The sequence below is a fragment of the Haliaeetus leucocephalus genome, unplaced genomic scaffold (genome assembly GCF_000737465.1).
Source record: "Haliaeetus leucocephalus isolate CR32 unplaced genomic scaffold, Haliaeetus_leucocephalus-4.0 Scaffold228, whole genome shotgun sequence".
In the NCBI taxonomy this organism is placed as follows: Eukaryota; Metazoa; Chordata; class Aves; order Accipitriformes; family Accipitridae; genus Haliaeetus; species Haliaeetus leucocephalus.
The window spans coordinates 11,024,913-11,046,216 of NW_010972664.1; the positions used below are offsets into that span (position 1 = coordinate 11,024,913).

At 38.4% G+C, this 21,304-nt stretch overlaps 3 protein-coding genes across 6 annotated transcripts in view; 2 read left to right on the top strand and 1 right to left on the bottom strand.

Moving 5' to 3' along the window:
* Nucleotides 1-21,035, bottom strand: part of ARL13B (ADP-ribosylation factor-like 13B) — a 49,851-nt gene extending 28,816 nt beyond the window's left edge. For all 4 annotated transcript variants that reach the window (XM_010567283.1, XM_010567281.1, XM_010567284.1 and 1 more), the window contains exons 1-4: nucleotides 20,983-21,035; nucleotides 16,502-16,673; nucleotides 14,699-14,765; nucleotides 10,652-10,901 (exon numbers count right to left, since the gene is read on the bottom strand). In XM_010567283.1, coding sequence (XP_010565585.1) covers nucleotides 10,652-10,901; nucleotides 14,699-14,765; nucleotides 16,502-16,570 — 386 coding nt within the window. In that variant the 5' untranslated portion in view covers nucleotides 16,571-16,673; nucleotides 20,983-21,035. The remainder of the gene's footprint in view (nucleotides 1-10,651; nucleotides 10,902-14,698; nucleotides 14,766-16,501; nucleotides 16,674-20,982) is intronic.
* On the top strand, nucleotides 52-930 carry STX19 (syntaxin 19). The gene has a single exon (XM_010567279.1). The coding sequence runs from the start codon at nucleotides 52-54 to the stop codon at nucleotides 928-930; it is 879 nt and encodes a 292-aa protein (XP_010565581.1).
* PROS1 (protein S (alpha)) overlaps nucleotides 19,246-21,304 on the top strand; it is a 35,730-nt gene continuing 33,671 nt past the window's right edge. The window contains exons 1-2 of the mRNA XM_010567653.1: nucleotides 19,246-19,287; nucleotides 21,099-21,290. Of these exons, the coding sequence (XP_010565955.1) occupies nucleotides 19,246-19,287; nucleotides 21,099-21,290 (234 nt within the window). The remainder of the gene's footprint in view (nucleotides 19,288-21,098; nucleotides 21,291-21,304) is intronic.

The window sequence follows — 21,304 nt, forward strand, 5'->3', positions numbered from 1 at the left end:
GTGTTGCAAGAGGGGAAAAAAAGCTGAAAAAGAACCCTGAACACAAAAACCATGAGAGACCGCCTCCAAGAGCTTAAACTGAGAGCTAAGGAACTACAGCTAGCTGGAGAAAACAATGGTGCAACTGTACAAGAAGAGGAGCAGGAGGAGTTTGAACAGCAGGCCATTATTTATGAAAAAGAGCCCATAACTGAAAGGCACTTGCATGAAATCCAGAAGCTCCAGAATGAAATTAATAATTTGGTGGAGGAAGTTCATAAATTCAGTCAACAACAAAAAAGCCTACTATCTTCAATGAGAAGATTCAGTGTTCTTAAAAAGGAATCTAACATAGCAAGAGAAATAAAAATTCAAGCAGAGCATATACGAAAAAGTTTGGATGAACTGTCAAAAACAGTGAAAAAGGCTGAAAATGAACATGGGCCATCACGTGCCACAGTAAGAATTTTAGCTTCCCAGCACGCTTTCTTATCCCAGCGTTACCTAAATGCTATGCTGTCATACAACGATGCTATAACTGCTAAGCAAGAGAAATGCAGAAGATTTATTGTTCGTCAGCTTGAAGTAGCTGGTAAAGAAGTATCTGAGGAAGAAGTCAATGACATGCTCCAACAAGGAAAATGGGAGATTTTCAATGAAAATCTACTCACTGAAGTAAAAATTACCAAAGCTCAGCTTTCGGAGATTGAACAGAGACACAAAGAACTAGTCAATCTGGAGAACCAGGTCAAAGACTTAAAGGAACTTTTTATCCAGATATCAGTTCTGGTGGAAGAGCAAGGGGAGATGATCAACAACATTGAAATCAGTATGAACAACACTCAAGAATACACTCAAGTATCTAAAGAAAAATTTGGGCTTGCAGTCAAGTATCAAAGAAGAAACCTTTGCAAAGCAGTGTGCTGCTGGTGTTGTCCATGCTGCAAATGACAAAAGAAATAAACTGAAATACCAATGGTTCCTATTTAGTAAACTATTCTTGTAAAGCAGTTTCAGGATCCCTCGATTGCTTCATTTTTCTTCCCATTTCCCCCTCCACAGAGGTGTCAGGAAAAACTGCATCTGTTTTTCCAAAGAGAGTTAGAAGAATGAAAAGAATTTTATGTTTTCACAGAAACACATGAACTAGGGGAAAGGATCAAAGGACACAAGTGACACTTTTTTGTTCTTCCACTCAAACTAAAACAATGTGGCAACAAACTACCTGTAGTTTTGGGAAGCATTGCAAATATTGTTAATCTCAATGACAGGATTCAGAAGAACAGTTTAGTTACCTTTTACAAAATAACGATTAGTGGTTTTAATTGCCTTGTGGTTTTTTAGCACTCATATTTACTTGGTTCAAATTCTAAGGTTTTTTTTCCAGGAATCTGAAATTCTACAAAAAAAATCCCAAATGTACACATAAAGCAGACTTCATTAGTAACAATCCAGAACGTGATGTCTAAACCAAACAGAAGTCAGAAAACAGTTATTAGGAGTGTTTCAATACTACCTCTATAGGAAAAGTTACTTCCAGGCTTACTTACCTACTTAACACCATCAAATATTGCTCATGTTATAGTAGGACAGAGTGTACTGTCTTATGGAATGCAAAACAGACATTGGGTTATTTATTTTAATAACACCATGCTCTATTTCTTACAGATGGGTGTTGAGCTGGTATTTTCTGAACACATTAAAGATCACTAGCAGCAGAAGACCACATCACCAAACTTGCAGGGACATGTTAGCAGCCTGCTGAGAAGCCAAGCATTAATAAACTGAAATAGAGATATTTACATTATTCAACTACATAGGCAGACCCCTACGAGGTAAGGACAGGGGAATATGACACTTTATTACACAGTGATAAGACACGTTCTTACTTTTGCCTAGCCTATCTAAATATGTAGTTGCCTCTGCAGTCTCACTTTCACTAGTACAAAAATGAAGGAAAAAATATAATTAAAAAAATAGAACTCCATCCTTATAAAAATAAACATAATCTAGAACCAGAGAATGATTTAGCTCACAAGGAACTTCTGGGGGACATGCAGAGCAACCTCTTGCTCAAACTCTTGATCAAATCAAGACAGGAATTTCCCTGGTTGCAGCTCTTGTCCACCACTTCTCATCCTACCACCACACCTCTGAGAGGAGCCTTGTTCTGTTATCTTCACACCTTACTAGTAGGCAGTAGGAAGATCTCTCCTTTAGTTTCTTCATCTTAAGTCCAAACAAACGCAGCTCTCTAACTCTCCTCATATGTCACACACTCCAATACCCAAGCAGCATGGACTCACTATAGTATAATCAACATTTGTCTTCATGGTCGTCTTGTATTGGGAAGTCCAGAACCGGCCATGGTATAGGACATGCATTTATTTGTACTACTACAGGAGCAGCCAGAAGAACTAGTTGAGGGTTTCCACAACTCTAAAGGGTTCCATGAAATTCTGCTAATTGTAGAAGCCTAGGATCTTCATATAGGTATGCAAAACAGATGCCTGAAGTAGTAAATATGAATACCTCCCCCGAGTACCTTAAACAGAGCAGCTAGCCATTGACTCAACCTGTCCCTGAAGATACTTTAGATGTTCTTTATGGAACAGCTGAATTAGCAAGACAGGAAGTATACCACTGTTTTATTTTGCAGCAGTAGTTATTTCTGCAGTGAAGAGAAGCAAGCAGAAGCAGAGTGCTTTTGCTTTCCATGGTCCCAATGGTTGGTTTCTGCCCTGTACCTAACCCTTTTTGGAACTGAATGAGAAATCATGCTCTAATGCAATTTAACAGAAAATAACAATGCAACTGAGACAAAAGAGTTATTTCCAAAAAGAAGAAAACTCACAAACACCACTAAAAACCAAACACCAAACCAGGAGTGTTATTTCTGAACTCCGTTATGCTGTGCAAAGGCACAATCAATACCACTATACCTGGATACAGTCAAAGAAGTCAGAGCAAATTGCACTGCAATTCTGCAAGACACTAAGTGAGCTAGATGTCTTTAATTACATCTAGTGTGTGTGTGTGGGGGGAATCAATCTACTATTGAAAGGCTCTATTGAATTATTTTTACACTGCAGTATCTATAAATAGTTGGGATTCCTCCCATCCCAGCTGAAAATTACAACTGAAATTAACTGTTATCAAAGTACAATCAGAGGACTGAACCTTAAAGTGAAAAACACTATTTACAAAGTAGCGACAAAAAATAAAATTAGATAATGACACCACTGATACTATCCCATTAAATAATCTACCCTGTTACCTATATGGAAGCTACCTTTACGTGCCAAGGGCAGAGTAGAAATTAGTCAATAAGCAATACAGAGAAAAAAGTTGCTGTGGCCAACATGCTCTTTAGTGTATAAACATATATAATACACACATTAATATGCATATATACATGCACTACCCAGAAACACCACCCCATCTACTTTTCCTGGTTTCCTTCTCTCCTGGGTCCTTAAAAAGAAACGCATTATGGTACTTCTGTGAAGGATTATTGCATCCAGCATTGACAGAAGAGAAAACCAAAATACAACAAACATCACCTATTTACACAGCATCCCCCATGCGGGAGTGTCCATACAAGCATCGCTTATCTGAGAGAGAAATGTGTTCCTGGGCTAGCCCTTCCTCTTCACACAACAGATATGTTTCTTTGAAATAAACATGGTCTTGTTAAACAAGAGCTGTACTTTAAATCCTGGAAGAAAACTCGAGTTTCACTACTACTAAGGAAGACAGCTGCCTATCCATACATTGTAAATAATTCAAGTAATTTTCAGCTGTATATTGATTACAAAATGGCAAAACAGAAACATACATAACATGCTGCAGAACTGAGAAGAGAGGAGACCAGAAAGACTTGTGGAAAGGTTTTTCTTAATACGAGGTGCTATTAACTGATAGTAAAAATATTAAGTACAACTTACATTGACATAATGAGAAATTTATATCAAGCATTCAAAATTATTAACAGCAGAAATTTTGCAGTAATCGTTAAAATAACTTTCCAGTGGTTTTTTTGTTACATAGTTATGCAGAAGTGCAAACAAATTAAAGCAGAGCTGCTAGTGTTCTAGTAAGAAATGTGAAATATTAATAGCTATAATCCCTCATCACCAAAATAGCAGGTAGAAAGTAGCTTTCTACTAAAAAAAATACCTGCCCAGCAATCTCTCTGGTATAAAAATATCAGCCATAGCACATGGAATTGTATTTCCTCTTGCACGTGTTTCATGTCAAAGGAAAAAAAAAAACCCACAACAAACAAAAACCCAACAAAACCCACCAACCAGCAAACACAAAAATAACCCCAAACAAAACCAGTATTTGCCTCTTTTTTTCTGGCATAATATGAAGTCTAAGTGTTCCTTTCTGATAAAAAGAAGGACAAAAAAAATTCTAAGAGAAAAAAATTTAAACTTTCATACCTATATAAGTCTTGAGGTTATTGACAGAAGAATTGACCCATGAACTGCAAGAACTCTTGCTTTCTACAATTCAATTTCCCCACACGTAACAGACTGATCAACTACTTAAGCACTTAGATGCTTAAACAAGGCCTACATGAGCAAAGCAAACATAAATTAAGTAGTAACACTAAACAGTAAAAAAAATGCCAAATAAAAAGTTTAACGTCTTCAAGTATTTCATACCAAGCGTCAGTAACAGCCAATACCATCAGCACTTCAGGAAAACTGTCTTAAACGATACTGTGATACCTCCATGGCCAGTGATAGATAATAAGATGCCACAGTACCAATTCAATTTGAAGCAAGTATCACACTGAACAATATCAGAACTCTTATATTCCCATATTACTGTAACATAGAATGTCTTGTACCAATCTCATGCCCACATTGCACAATTCAGCCTATTCTCCTTCCAGGCTATTGGGCCTCCACTTCTCCCTGAAGAGTGCTGAGGCTCGCTATCCATTCCTTTATCAGGGAGGATGAGGAGCAAGAGCTGTCTCCCCCTCTTCTTCTGTCAGCAGTGTGTCTTCTCACCCTTGGCAAAAAGCAGAGTTCCCACATGCATAGGCATACTACAGGATTAGGGCATACCATAACGCAATTGATTGGGATGGAAGAGAAGATGGCAAAAGGAAGAGTGGGCCAATGACTCCAACTCCACTTTGCTCCGTAATGAAGACTGCATCTCTAACCCTTTAGTAATCGATCCTGTTCTTCGTTGTGAAATGAGACCCATCTACCCATGATAATTCTCAGCGGTATCTTGCTAGCACTACTCAGTATAAGTTTGATTATGAACAAAAGATATCTAAGATGACACTCAGTGACATAAATTGACATTAATTCCCAGTGCTTTTCAGAAAGGACTGTTGCTTGTTTTAGCACATGTAAAACAAAATAGGAAAAATATTCAGGGGAAATGTTCTGTTACTTAAAGAAATAATAAAAATAGTATATTTACTGGGAAAAGCTAGCATTTAAAAAAACCCAGATTTTTAACTTTTTTACTTAAAGTTACTTTTTCCAGAATAAAACACACACATTTTTCAAGGACTTACTCTTCCACTGGAAAGATTCTAAAGTATTTGTTGTGGATACAATTCTCCACATACTTCATGAAAGAATGGAGGGCCTCCTTTGCACACCTCCCTATACATTATGATTAAAACACTTCTAGTGCACATATCACAGTCCTAGCTGGACAGCATATCCAAAATTGTTCTCCCACCTCTCCTCCCCGGCTTCTTCCAAATACACACATTAACTTAGTTGCTTACCTGGGTGATAAATTATAACTACGCTGTCTTTGTGGCCAGTGCCAGAGAGCAAGCTCTGACCCCTGGAAAAAGTGGTGTGGATCAGCACCCACGTACGCTGTTTGGAGCAAAGAGCTTTTGGAGAGCCTCTTCTGGAGAGGATTGGTCACATCTACACTACAGGGCTTGACCCCAATCTCTTGTGGGCTGCATGTGACACCCCTCTGGCCTTAGGACTTACATATATAAAATTATTTTATTTTGAATTCAACACATCCAAAATTATGATCAGTGCAATGCATCTCATTAAAATTGTTCATGCTGGTATCATATGCTTAAAGTTTTGGGACATAGCATGGGGGCATGTAGTGTGCAAGACCTGCTGATGCAGTGTAGGAGACCTGTCCTGATTAGTAGGAGGTGAAGTTGGTATGGTCTACACCCTTACTATCTGACCAAACTAGAGTGTTATACAGACATGTCCTCTCAGTAAAACAGAGGACACGCAACTGTTTCTCTCCAAGATGTAGGTCAATCAGCTACTACATACACAGTATGGCTTATTGCAGTGACAGCACCCAAAGAACAACAAAAAAAGGGGGGGAGGGGAGAGTGTGAATGACTAAATCTCTCAGTGTAGACAAACCACATAATTACTGTGCTGTTCAAAATGGAGGGAGGGGAAAGTTTAATTTGTCTACTTTCAGTAAGGACTGTCTGTCAAAGACTCCCAAGCCTTTTCTGGTGACCATTAAGTGTATTGCTGCTGAAGTTTGTTCCTGTTCTTGGAGTTTTTGTGTATGTTCTTTTTTTGGGGTTGGGGTGGTTTTGGGGGGGGGGGTGTTGTTTTGTTTGGGGGTTTTTGTTTGTTTGTTTGGGGTTTAGGGTTTTGGGGGGTTTGCTTGTTTGTTTACAACTCTCAACTCTACATCAGCAAATGAAAAAATCTTGAAACGGAATGAATCTACAGAGCATTGAACAAAGATATAGAGCAGTGGACAAGACTGCCATCACATAACAGCAAGCAACTGGAGAATACTTTTATTTAAATGTTACTATCATAGATGTTTTTACTGTTAATGAAGCAGAACCCATAGTTAAACACAACATTATCTTTTTACAGGAAGAAACATAGTTATGTAAATTAGGATATGTTATTTTCTTTTTTAAATCTTTAAAGATAAAAGATATATTTAGATAAAGGAACTTCATGATTCAGCATATATTTTAGCCATTATATCACATCGAAATCTGCTTACCTGACTAGAAAAAGTTTTTTGCCACTACTTTTTTAGACCATTTTTGCAAGGACAGTTAGCTCCCACAACAACCGTACTGCTGACCTATATCAAATTCATATGGGTAGAAGAGAGAGACCAAAACTAGTTTTAATTCATTCACTTCACCTATTCTCAAAGGCAACTGACAGCTGAGTACTTCACTTGTTGCACCACAACCAGACACAGCATGTGCTTACCCAGCCAGAGAAGAAATGCTGAGCGGACAAAGGGAAGAGAAAGAGAAAGAGGGTAAAACTTCAGGAACTAGTGAGAGAGGTCAGAGTATGTAAGAAAAGGTGAGTATATTAGGGAATGTGTTTATTCATTAGTACAGAGCTATACAACTTGTATTTTATTTCCTCTTAGAATTATTATTGAGCAACCAATTTTCTAAAAGCATTCAACAACAGCACTCTTCTTAAACCAAACCTTAACATTCTAAACACCAGCAACTCTACAAGTAAAACAGGATGAAAATTCTAGTAAGCATTAACTTACCTAACAGTGAATGCAATTTCTGTTTCAAGTTTTTCTTTTATATATACACTGAGGTAGTCCAGATTAGAAAGAGAAGTCTGACAGATCAGAATTCTTGTCCAGAGGCAAATTCCCACCTCCTTACCATTGCTACCACTCCAGCCAGTATCACTCCTTTCCACGGTTTATTAAATAATAAGGAAAATATTACAAAGCACAGTTACAAATATGATATTGATAACCTGATAACTGGAATCTCCTTTACAAATACACAAATGTAATTGTCTGGTGAGCAATGGTTTATTTCAAAGGTCCATCTACCAGTCGTGAAGATTTTCTTTTTCCCTGATCCAACTGGCAAAATTAGTTTTGTCCAGATAGACGAAAGCCCATAAATGCAAAAGAAAAAGGTCATTCTGTCTTTTCTGGTAGATAATAATCAAAGTGTACACACACACACAAAAAAGGAAAAATAGGGGAAAAAAAAAAAGGCATAATCAGCAGGTTATTTCAAATACAAGATGGTTGAAAATTCAGTACGTTGGTTCAATCTATGCTTAAAAAGAAATGTGAATATCCAGTATAAACATTTCAATTGTTTCATTGTGATCAAGTCACCAATACCTCTTTCATCATTATTCAGCACACACACACTTTGAAGTTATAGCTCACTCCTTTTCATTCCTTTAGCATTTAGGTTCTTTTATTAGTTTTTAAGATGGTAATCGGTAATTAATAAAACATTAATGAATAATTTGCTCTTTGTATTTAAGCAAACAGAAAACATAGTAGAGAACTCTGTGCACGTACAGACAGCAGAGAATAAGCAAATTACAACTTGTTTTTCTGCTTCTCCTTGTTTATTTCAAGTGCTGGAGGAAAGCAGTAGTCCAGACCAGAGACACACTTGTGGAGTGTGGAAATCAAAGAGAAGGAGTCTCTCTCCTCTGGCATGAAATTATAACAGTATTCTATGAAAAGAGAAACAGATTGTGCTCTGCACTGCAAGAGCATGAGAGAGAAGGGAATTACTTAAAGAAAATTTCAACTTTCCTAGATTTAATACTTAGAGGTCACTGCACTATTTTCAGTAAATACTGGCCTTCACGCATACATGCACAGACTAAAATGCACTAATTAGAAGCTTACCAAGATATTGGGGAACTTATTGCTACATGGATACCAAGTATCTCATTATTAAAAAACAAAACAAAAGCTGAATATCCTTAGAAGCAGGAAATATTAAAAAATGCTAACTTTCACCACAAATTTGGAAATCAGCTGTTTCCTTTGCTCTTGATACATTTTCATTTTTTGTTTTAGTGACTTAAGGGGAAAAAAGTTTATGCCACAGAACTTCTTTTTGGCAAGTATGAGTGATGGAGATTTGCATCTCCAACCAAAGGCATCTTCAGGGAAGGGAAGGTGCATGGGACCAGTTTAATCTCATTTGCTGAGTACTCCATTTCTATACCACAAACACTAGTGCTTACTGACCAAGCCTTCCTGCTTCACAACTTGCAGGCTTCACAATGTAACAAGTGCTTCAAATACCGGAAAAAATTTTAGGGTTTACGTGATTTGAACATGCCAAAGGTAGCATAGCTATGCCATGAACACACACACACCAAACAAAAGAAAGACAATACAGGAAACAATTCATAACTCAAGATGCAGGCTCATATAGGGAGTATAAAACAAAACTACTGGATCCCTCCACAGAACTGGGACACTGCAAGAGCAAATTCTCTTCAAAGACCTGAGGCTCAATCAATTAGAACACAGTAACATCAATAAACTTAGTTTAGTCACCATTAGACTCAGTTAATAAGCTCTGCCTTCCGATTAGCAGGATCAAGTCCCAGAGGAGTGGGCTCTCTACAGGTACAGCCAGCCACCCAAATAAACTCTATTACAGGATTAGGGCATAGAGATTTCTATGAAAAAAAACCTAAAATGTATTTATTTAGAAACACTGCACAGTTGTCAACTGTCACAGTTGCATTTTCAGAACAGATTTTGGTTAAATGAGCTGCATTAAGTTGGTTTTATTGCCTTCCCTGTAGTAATAACATTCAGATAACAATGGAAGTTAAAAATCTAATCTATTTTTTAACATATACGCTATTAGCTTGCTGAACTACACTCCACTTGAGCAAAACAATTAGCCAGTTTCACCCTCAAACCACCAGAGCATCACTGCTTCCTAGAAGTAAGAGGCCACTCCTCTTAGCTTTACAGATTCTTTATATCACAGAAAAGTTGTGTAATTACTGTATTATGGAGGTCTTATGCCCACCAGCCAAAGATATTGTCCTGATAAACCATTTTAAACTTTCACAGTTTATTTTGTTACTTCAAAATGGTATTTGTCCCCAAAGACCTTTTGCGTGGCTGAATAAAATATGCTATTTTCGATATTTTACAAACCCTAGTTTTTAAGCAGAGAAGTTCATGAATCTATCTGTTCTGTGAAAGAATGTGTCTAGACCTTTTGAAACTTTTTTAAATTAAACACATGCACTGCAACAAAAGCATATGCCAAATACTATTAAAGTAAGCCTTCTTTAATGAGATTTTGCTGATTGTGTATCAGCAGCACCACCGTGTGTTAAGTGAACAAGACATTTATTGCTGAGATTACTGGTATTGCAGAATATAATCAACCATTTACAATTTAAGTAATTGATGTAGGCCTAACTAGTAACAATATTTTTACACCATGTTGCCATGACAAACTTGCAAAGCCTTTAACCTATCATACCATTTCAAGTAATATTAGAATTTTAAAGAGTTAAAAAACCCCACCTTATTATTTTTTCCACTGCTAATGAAAGAGAAGAGAAATAAATATCCCTGAGAAGGACTAAATAAGATCTAATGTCAGATGCAGTGAATGGATTCAGTACGTCACCATGTGGAAAGACAGAAAGACAGACAGACAGAAAAGGCTTTGTTCACTAGTATGATACTAAGATTGGCATAAATAAATACTTCAGAAATACTGTAAAACTAATTGTAATATTGCTTAGCGCTAAAGTTACAGTAGTATTAGCATACTTTATACTTATGTTGATACTATACATAAATACTTCTTTAAAAGGTGTATTGAAGGTCAAAATTTACAGAACTTGAGATTAGGAGAACATTTATTAACATTACTTACACTAACACGGGTTTTCCTGATATCTTAGGACTGTTTAAAACTTCTATCATGGCTTGCTTTGTTTCTTCCATTCTTGCAATGTCACTGGAATCCACAACAAATATTACACCGTAGGACTCAGCATAGTAATTTCTCCAGATATTTCGAATTCGTTTTCCACCTCCTAAATCAAAGATGGTGACTTCAAAGCGTCCCTGTTTAAGGTCAATCTTGGAAAACCCAACTGTTGGAGCCACATCTTCAGGAGACTCTGTCAGAGTTCAAAGAAGAAAGCCTTCAGTAAAAAGTGTCCTTAGTTATTTAAAGAGGATTTTACACTGTGTTTTGGGTAGCAAAATTAGTATTTTAAAAACATGGAGCAAACCCTCCCTGTTAAGTGACACCATATTGCTAACTGCGTATTTTTAACATTAAGATTTTCCCTCTCCTCAGGTAATTTCATGTTAATACACGAGTGTCTCAACCAGTTACTTTACATTAATTTAGATAGGAGCATCAAGAAAAAGAAAAAAAGAGGAAAAAAAAGGCCCAAATGCAATTTTTAATATTTAACATCACAGTTAAATTGCAGTAGTGTTCAGTGTACTGCAGTTTTTACTTTCCTCCTCACCACCAATGCTCCCATCTGAACAGTTATAAAGCATTTGCATAGTATTAATCCAAGTCTGAGAAGGAAAACAAGCCAGCTAATGCATTATGACCTGGGAAGGCTTGTGCTCTGCCAAATTTATTCTTTATCCCTCATGGTTGCCAAAACAGCTCCAAAAGTTCAAACCAAGGGCTGAGGTGAAGTGATAGAAACCATGTTCTTCTGAGATGTAAACTACTTGATTCCCTTTATTCAAGATCAGGTTTTGGCCTTTGTTTGTTTGTTTATTTTTATTTTCTGCTTTTTTAGTTTGCCATGCATTATGCTAAAAAACTATAGCTTTACATTTAATACCTTCGCTTGCTGTCGCCCTCTCCAGAGGGCAAAGAAAGCCTGTACTTGCCTCACACCACTAAGCTGTCTCTGCAGGGGTGAGTTAATTGGATCTCTGCAACTGTTTTGTGTAGCTTGGTAGCACAAGGCAGGAGAAACATGTAAAATTCAGCTCGTTGAGAGGAAGAAATGAAGGCATGGTCAAAAGCGCTGAGCTCTGAAGAGCAGTGCAAAAGCTACATCGCCAGCCTTCTGCTACCACACTCCCTTTTTTTGAGAGAATCCTTCACACACCACAAAGATGGGGATTCAGAACAGACCCCTTCACTGGAACAGTGTAAGCCAAAACTCCAGCTAGAGAATGGTCCGGAACCACCATTTGTGAAAAACTACTCAAAACTCAGCGGACTTTATTTTGAAGAATGTTTTGCTCTCTGAGCTGTAAGTATGTGCTCTTACAAAAAAGAACAGTGTGAACATGAGGGTTGGTTAAGGGTGAAAGTTATTGATGGTGCTGAATGTAAGGGCATATTGCTGAAACATCTGCTCCTATTGTATGGTGAGGTCTCCAATAATAAACAGTCTTCAATGTAAAAACAGGGTCTGCCATATAAGCTGCAGATGCAATTTGGCAAATATGACTTTGGTGACCATGCTGATTTGCCTAGGTTTAAGAGTCCTAAGAGCTGAAATATATTTGGTTTCTGCTAAAACCCAGTAGTCATAACTGCATTCTCCTCCTATAAGCTGTATGACTGATGCACAGCCCAAAATACTGGTTTTATCAACCCTGAAGACTAACTGAAGGTTCTAATCTCTGCAAGCCCTGTTAAGGAAAAAAAAAAATTGCTTTCTAAGGTGTTGTGGTTTAACCCCAGCCAGCAACTAAGCACCACACAGCTGCTCACTCACTCCTCCCCACCCAGTGGGATGGGGAGGAGAATCAAAAAAAAAAGGAGTAAACCTTCTGGGTTGAGAGAAGAATGATTTAATAGCTAAAGTAAAATAAAATATAGTAGTAGTAGTAATAATAATAATAAATGTAATAATTGTAATGAAAAGGAACATTAAAAAAAAAAAAGAGAAATCAAACCCAAGAAAAGACAAGTGATGCACAATGCAATTGCTCACCACCTGCCGACCAATGCCCAAGCAGGAATCTGTCCCTCCTAGTCTACTCCCCCCAGTTTATATACTGAGCATGACATCCTGTGGTATGGAATATCCCTTTGGCCAGTTTGGGTCAGCTATCCTGGCCATGCTCCCTCCCCCAGCTTCTTGCACACCTGCTGGCAGAGCATGGGAAACTGAAAAATCCTTAATTTAGGATAAGTGGGAAACTGAAAAATCCTTAATTTAGGATAAGGGCTATCTAGCAACAACTAAACCATTAGTGTGTTATCAACATTCTCACACTAAACCCAAAACACTGTACCAGCTACTAAGAAGAAAATTAACTCTATCCCAGCCAAAACCAGGACATAAGCACTATTCAAGCCCTGGGAAACAGTCACAGAAGTCAGAACTATGTTTTCCTGGAGTTTCCATTTAGAAATACCCATCTTTACTCCTAATTTTTCCAGGAAAAAAAGACTTTTAGAAATAACTGTCACATTTAGTTGATAAAGGCATTAAAGTTGATTTTGAAACAGAACGGAAGGCTAAACAACAAAGCTCTCATGTTTTCAGGGCAAAGATTCAGGAATATAAATGAGAGAATATTCATAACTTTATTCAACTTCAGCAAGTTCATGAACTTACACAACATGTGTAAATAGAAAGTCGAAGTAGAGTCTCCAAGTCTGCCAAAACACTAAGTACACTCTTGTTATTACACAAGATGAAAGTTATTTAGAAAGACAATCCCACAAGGGGAGAATTTTTGTTTTCATAAGCACAAGTTTCATCTCAAATTGCATCTGGCTTGCATGTGTCATTGGATGGTGCAAAGTACCCTCCAAAATCAAGTGGTCTCTTACTGAAGTAAGTGCCTAGAAAATTGCTAGTGCTTTTCTGGTGATAAATAATGATATAAAATATGTATCACTAGAACCATCCTTTATGTTATATACATACACATACAATTTCCTTCTTTTAAACCTCTTCCTCATTATACATACAACATGGATTTTTATATAAAGTTTACTGATGTATGCTTGTTACTGGATGGTCACTTCAGCACATGCACACAAGAAAAAAAAACCAACACAAAAAAACCAAAACCAAAAACCAGGTCCATTGATTTCTCTAATGTATAGTAGATGTGAAACACATCATTAACCAGAATATTTTGTATCATTGCATTAATTCAAAGTAATTAAATAATTAGAATGTGGTCTACAGCCTTCAGAGTTTTTGTCCTATGCTTTCACTTAAAGCAGCTGATGGAGACAGACGGCTTTCTTGCAGTTACAATGTTCCTTCAGCTATTCATTGAACTACTGGAAAAACCTTACTCTAGTCCAAAAATATGCTCATGAAATTTAAACAAGAACCCAGAACAGATTTTGTTGCAATTTAGCATTTTGCACAGTTAACAATACCGTGGTCAACTCGAGGCACATAAGCACCAAGGTAGTCTGAACATTTGGTCTTCGTATTTCCAAGATAATTAAACACTTCTGTGGACTAATTTTTTCTGTCTGAGTGGACTAAGAGCTCTAATGCTGCATGGTGCAATGTCTTAAGAGGCAGCTCTCTCCATACTATCTATCTCGCCTCTACACCTCTGAAAAAGATGTAGGAGAATGGTAGCAACTTTGTTGAACTACCACGGACTTGCTCTAAGTCAGTCATAAAGCACATAACTGGGAGCACCTACTTTTTCAGACACCCTAGCATGACTTGCCAGATATCAAAAATCAGAGTCTTTATGCATCAAAGGTAAGACCCCTTAATTCTTCTCTCATCTGCAGGTCTTCACACAATGGGGCCTGTGACATGCTCACTCTGGCAACCACACGTGTACCACTTTCAGTGGTACAATGACTAAAATTTTCTTTCAACAATATGGGAGGGAGAGACAATTTAAGAGCTGAAGCAGCATTTTTATATTAAAATGATGGAAAATTAGTAATTATACTTTCTCTTTCAATGCTCCATTTAGATGATAAACAATTGCTTACCTCCTTGAATTCCTCGGACTGTAGCAGTTTTACCAGCATTATCAAGACCCACCATTATTAGTGTCACCTTCCTCCAAAAGGAGAAAAAAAAAAAAAAAAAGACATTTCAAATCTTTTTTCCTCTAGTTAGACTTCACTTATTTTATTAAGTTTTTTTTAATACATGCATAGCAAATTTACCACAAAGTAGTAGAAAGAATAGGTATCAAAATACCAAGTAGCAGGCATTGTTACAATTGTGTATCTGGTGTTCAGTATGTCAAACCATCTGATTAGACAGAACAGCAGAACAAGGTATGAAATGAGAAGTCTAGTATTGTGCTGTAAGTTTCGCATGAGCCAATGATTTTGCTTTCAACTTGTATCTGCCTGCTGAAATTTAATTTCACGGTACTGTAAATTTTATCTTTTTTTGGTGTGGTCATGGTCTCTTTAACAATTTCTATAATTTCATTTCCATTCCCCTGTATTTTTACCATCTCTCTGGCTCAAAGTTATGCCTATACTAGAAATTAATTTCTGTCTCAACCAGTGCATCTGAACAACACTATACAGTATGCAACACTTGTGTAGACAACATCAGATGCTGTAAATAAGCCGCACCGGTACTCATCATGCCTTTGTTTCAAGCAAGAGCAATCTAGACTGCAAATGTGCAAACCAGTGCTGTTGAGTACGTACAATACTTTAGCAAACTGGTATACAGGTTAGAATTTATACCAGGATAGGATTTTAAGTAAAGCAATAGGAAAAACATATCTATGTGTATACCTCAATTGTTCCTCCTATTCACAAAGACTCAGAGGAGTCAAAGGAATTTGCTCAATTTTATGCCCCTTTGAGTGAAGGAATACTAAAAACATTGTTATTTCCGGTCTTAAAACTATAATAGCATCATACATGAAGTATAGTTTATGCAAGTTCTTTCAGAAGAGCCAAAAAACTCTGAGAAAAGAACCTAAAAATGAACAGTAGGACCATAGTAAATTAACAGTAAGCTAAAATCAGAACAGCCATGAACATCTATAAACTCACAATCGTCTACAGTACATTGGTGGTGTCAGAAAGCTATTCAATCCAATATAGTTCTTTGAACAGCAGCACCTTCTGTAAAACCTAAACTATGTACTGTTGAAGAAAAGAACAAATCTTCCTACATGAGCGTGAAGTATAAGTAAGTGTGGTATACCCTTTATTTCCCTCCCCCACAGTTTGAAACAAACTATGCACTATCTACGCATCTCTGCTAATTGGAGGGAAAAGGATGCAGGATGTCAAAGTAAAAGTAACAGAAACAAACAAGAAGTGTAGAATTCCGTAAGTGAGAATGGATCACCAGGCTACCCACAAAATGCAGTATTAAGTTACTTAGATAATAGTAAGCAAACTAGTATGACACTGGGGCTACAGTCTGCTCTTGACAACAAAGTATTTTAACACATTACACTTCAGAATCTCAAAATGCAGAAACTAAATCAGTAAGACAAAAACCAAATAAACTTTACATAAACATTCTATCATCATGCCATAATGCTCAAGTTGAGGAAATGGTATGCGAAGCACATTATTTTGAACTTTATACCTTCCTGAAGTCAGAAACAAAGTACCCGAATTAGAGATGACTAACATTTAACTTTTAAGTTCAGAAGATGTATTGATTCTCTCTTGGAGAAAAAAATGACAGATTTTGTCTCAGAAATAAAAAATATGAAACAATGGTATATAGCAAATAAAGTAAAACATAGGTGAGAGGACAGTTTGGGAGGGTCTGTGCAGAAACGTAAAATACTTTCACATGTTTACCTCACAGGTTCCTGCCACCGTTTTAACCAGCTGCAGCAATTGGCCATTAGACTGAACATCCCTCTTCATTAGCCATCCAGAGCCATGCAAGCTACAGAAACAATGTGGACAGGCCAGAACAACACAAGAAGACTGCGAGAGAGACTGCAGAGACCCAGATGTCTTGTCACAGCTAGGGGGGGAAAAGAAAAAAAAAAAAAAAAAAAAAAAGAAATGCATAGTTAGCCCCTATGTATAACCAAGGCAAGCCATTTCCCTGGCAGCAGCCTGTCTATTCAGAGTGTGTCATATTCAGTCAGCCCCATGACAGTCTCATTATGTCTTTCACCTTTCCATCCTCTCACACTTCATCTGTCCCCATTTTACATATCTGGGCAGCAACAACACAATACTCACACAAAATGATAATGCAAGACCACTGTACATAAGGAAACCTGCAAGTTAGAGCAGTAAGATACATCAGGCTATGGAATTCCAGTGCTTGCCTCGCTAACACATCCCACAGCTCTGACAAAATGAGGACCAATTTCAAGCACGAGTAAGGCTTGCAAGAACATAAAAGGATAAGACATTAAAAGCAAACAAAGAATATCCTACCTGTTAAGTACATTCCTTTAACTGTCAATTTCTTTTACACAGAAAGATTGCACAAGGAAACTGGGTTCTCTAGCCAGTACTTTGAGGAACTGGCAACTTAATGTCTAGTAATTGTCACTAAGTTAAATGGAAGTATCAAGTACTTCCATTATTTTACTATCCCACTTTTCAAGCGGGAGGAAGAAACAGAATATTCTTTCTGGTGTTGCTCTGTGGAACAAACAATAGAGAATAACTGTGCGATCATGTGCATGTTTACTTCTTTGTATGTACGCATAGCTATGAAACAGTAAAGCTTACACAAGCCATGCAGTCAAGTGCACAACGATGCAAAAGCTTTAAAACCCCCATAGTTACTCAGCTACGATAATCCTACTGCAAACGACAGCAGTTGTCCAGGTAAAGGCCTTTCCCTGGCAAGCTTTGGGCAATTTTGCTTCACGAGTTCAAATCCACAGACTCCCTGGTAGGACGATGTACCAAGCCTGGCTGTTATTTTCTTCACAGCAGCCTGCAATGTGCTTTGCATTTTTGGCTAAAACACTGCTGATATCACACAAATACTTTGGCTATTACTGGACAGTGCTTGCACAGCATCGAGGCTTTCTCTCTTTCCCACTCTGCCCTGCCCACCTCTCCCCCAAGCCTCCTGGCTGGGCAGGGGGGGGTAAGAGTTTGGGAGGGGACACAGCCAGGACAGCTGACCCCAACTGAACAAGGGGATATCCCATACCATACAATGTCATCCTCAGTAAAAAAATAGCTCAGGGAAAAGAGGAAGGGGGAACGTTCATGGTTATTGCGTTTGTCTTCCCAAGCAGTTGTTGAGCGTGCTGAGGCCCGCTGAACATCTCCCCACTGATGGGAAGAAATGATTAATTCCTCTTTTTATTCTGCTTGAGCATGCAGCTTTTGCTTTCCCCATTAAACTGCCATTAACTCTATCCCTGAGTCTTCTCACCGTCCTATCTTCTCCCCATCCCATGGGAGAGGGGAGTGTGCAAGTCACCGGGTGCATGTTTAAGCTGTTGGGCAGGGTCAAGCCACCACAGTCCTCCTCTGTGCCAAGGTGGGGCTAAAGATAATGACAACTTTGTTCTGAGCACATTATAGTTGTTAATTGGCAGGCTCCTAGGCTGGTCACTGAGCTTGCTTACTGTCCTGAATATTAGAGTCCAACACTTGTTAGTGGCTGGAAAAGGCTGTTTAGGTTGCTCCTCCCTTGGGAAAAGGCAAAGCCATTTGTGGGATTATGTCTGCTCACATGCACTTGGTGGGTATTGTGGAAAGATGGGGAAATCCAGTGTGTATCTCAAGGAGATTTAAACTTAGGGGAAAATAATCCATGATTTGAGTTGTATGTTACAGGAACAGTACAGCAGAAACCACTTGAAGCAAAGGAGGATGAGCCTTCTGAGGACCAGGCGAGCGTGGCGGTGACTCCACCAAGTGGGTCTTGGCACCCAACAGGCCGCTGCCCCTGCACTGAGTGACTACCTCCAGGGATGGAGCCCAAGTCATCAACTGTTCTTATCCGGGGAGCAGGAGGCAGCTATGGAACAGGGGAATAATATCCGTGCATATGTCATGGGACAGGGGGTGGTGGTTGACAACATACCAATCTCTCCTCCAGAGATGATCACAACCCTTGCAGAAGGAATGTGCACTATCACCTCAGCTCATAGGCTCACATCATCTTAGCTCCCATTTTGATCAGCAGCTTAGGTGAAAAAAACCAACCAGATTCACATCAGAACAGCTGAGATGTGGACAGATATTCCCTACCGCTAACTTGCCTCCATGAGCAGATTAACCGAGAGTAGTAACACTTTGAATTACCACAGCAAGTTTCCTAAAGCTGTTTCTCAATATTTTTTTTAAACAAGGAAATTCCTTTCATATTTTAAATGATAACCAACCTCAAACAAAGGTAATTTCAAATTATGCAGAAAACTGAATAATGAAAGATGATAACAACTTTGCAAAGTTGTCATCTCCCCAAACTAGACCAATAAAAGTAGAAAAAAAATTGAGGAACTATGCCTAACAAACATATTTTTTCCCTAACAAACTATGATGGTCTAGATAATTTATACTGGTAGGAACTGGGAACTCCTCCTGATCTTATGAAGCTGCTGTATTCAAGGATGTCTTTGTGTGGATCTGCCATCATTCAGTGTCAGAAACAGGTCAGATTTCTTCCAGAGCAGAGACAACAGATACTCTTCAAATATTTATATTCCATTATACAAGGCACCTGAGAATAGCTTCTCCACAGGAAAGTTTAGTGTATGAAGAACAGAGAAGATCTTAAAAAGGACAGCAAGATGATTACAACTATTACAAATATTAAAATCGGGCTCTGATACATGCAAAATAAAAAAAAAAAAAAAAAATTTCCCACATGCAGTGGAATATGGTGTCTCAACCCACAAGCAAGCACCAACAAAGCTAACTTTGAGAACGTAGCTACACAAATTTTCACCTAGTTCTGCTGAAAAGCAAAATGTAACAGCTCACTGCACAATGCACTGACAAAAATGTAACATTTTCAGTGCCTGAGCATAATCACAGAACAATTTCCACCCCATGTTACACAGATTGTCTAGATTTGCAAATTGTCAAAAATTGCTCTAAAGCACAGATATGGCCCATAGGATTCAAATGGGATTCACGAGATGAAGAAAACTCATTAAAGAGTGAAGAGGAGAGGACGACTACATCATAGCAGAGGATTCTTGTTTAAATATGAAACTCTAAAGGGGGGTGGGTGGGAGGGAGGTGACAAATAAGATGAAAAACTTCCAAAATATGCCACTATAGGAGGGAAGGGCATTCAACACTGCTGAGAAAATTATGGTAGGGAGGCAAATTGCATTGTGTTATGCTATTTTGGAGAGACTTGATCTCTGAAATACATATGGAACATACTACATGTATTTTATGTGTTGCATTAACAACATTCAGAAGTTGTTCCAAATATTATACCTGTCAGCTTGAACTCTTTATGCTTGTTGAGGTGAAGCAAAACCAACAGGCCCACAAGCTCAGAAATAACGTAAATCTGTGTAGTTAAGCCAGTATACCGCTTAGGTCAGCACAAGTACCAAGGACTAAGAATGTCAAAGATCCCACTTTTAGGTAAGAGAACAGAAAAAGTGTACTACAGAGACTATGAAAAACATGACAGATAACTGCATTAACTCTTAACGCACTAGATTAAGATCAAGAGCTACTTAGCAGCCCGTATGTTATGTGATCCAAAGTACTGGGTACCAGCAAGTCCAACACCCAAAGTCATCTGATGAATAAGTTTATCTACTTCCACATCAAAGTACAAAACAAGCGCCTTTTACCCATTTCATTGTCAGAGTTTACATTAAATGTTCTGCCTTTGGTAGAGGCTTTTATGATAGAGAATTTTTCCAGTCATACCAAGCTCTCACTTTAAAACATAATTAAACAAGCCATTCAAAGCTGACCCTCCTCATAAAATTTGTTTAACTTCTTACTGTGATGTTCCTTGCCTGACTTGTTTGAATTTTAGTTATAAAAACACAGTATTTTAGTTGTATTGGGTTATACTTTGAACAGCAAACCAAGTGACTGAGCAGTAAAGAAGGCATATTGAGCAAAAATCTGAACACCGTCCTCTCTGCCAAAATTGCAGTGTAGTTAACAGGTGCATGACGTGCAAACAAGAACTGTAACGTCCTGAAAGACTGAGGCATACAAGTATTTGTGAGAAATAGCTCTAGGACCATCAGTTCTTCCGCGAAGAAAAGTTACTACAAGACTAGCAGTTCCAGTGAGTTTCCGTACTTCCCAGACACGCTCCTACCCTTCTTGTGTTTCCAAAAAAGAAGCACCCCTAAAATCCAGACCTTGGTTCAGGCAGGTTTCCTTTGCTTGTCTCTTCCACTCTGGGAGTACAGTTTTTATTAAAAAAAAAAAAAATAAATCAACATTTCAGGGAAAATCCGCTCTCTGTTGCTTACAGACTCACACGCAGGCTGCCAAACACCCACAGCCCGAGGCTGCCGTTGCGGAGACGCACCGGGGTGTTTTACTTGGCGAGACTGGAGCCGAGCCGGCACAAACTCGATCTCCGCCGCCGCCGGCGACCCGAGCAGGACGCTCGGCCCGAGCCCGCCGGGGCGACCCCTCTCCACCGCGGCCACCTCACCCGCCAGCCCGCCCGGGAGC

Excerpts from the sequence above, each read along its gene's own strand:
- STX19 (XM_010567279.1), top strand. The coding sequence starts at position 52 with ATGAGAGACCGCCTCCAAGAGCTTAAACTGAGAGCTAAGGAACTACAG.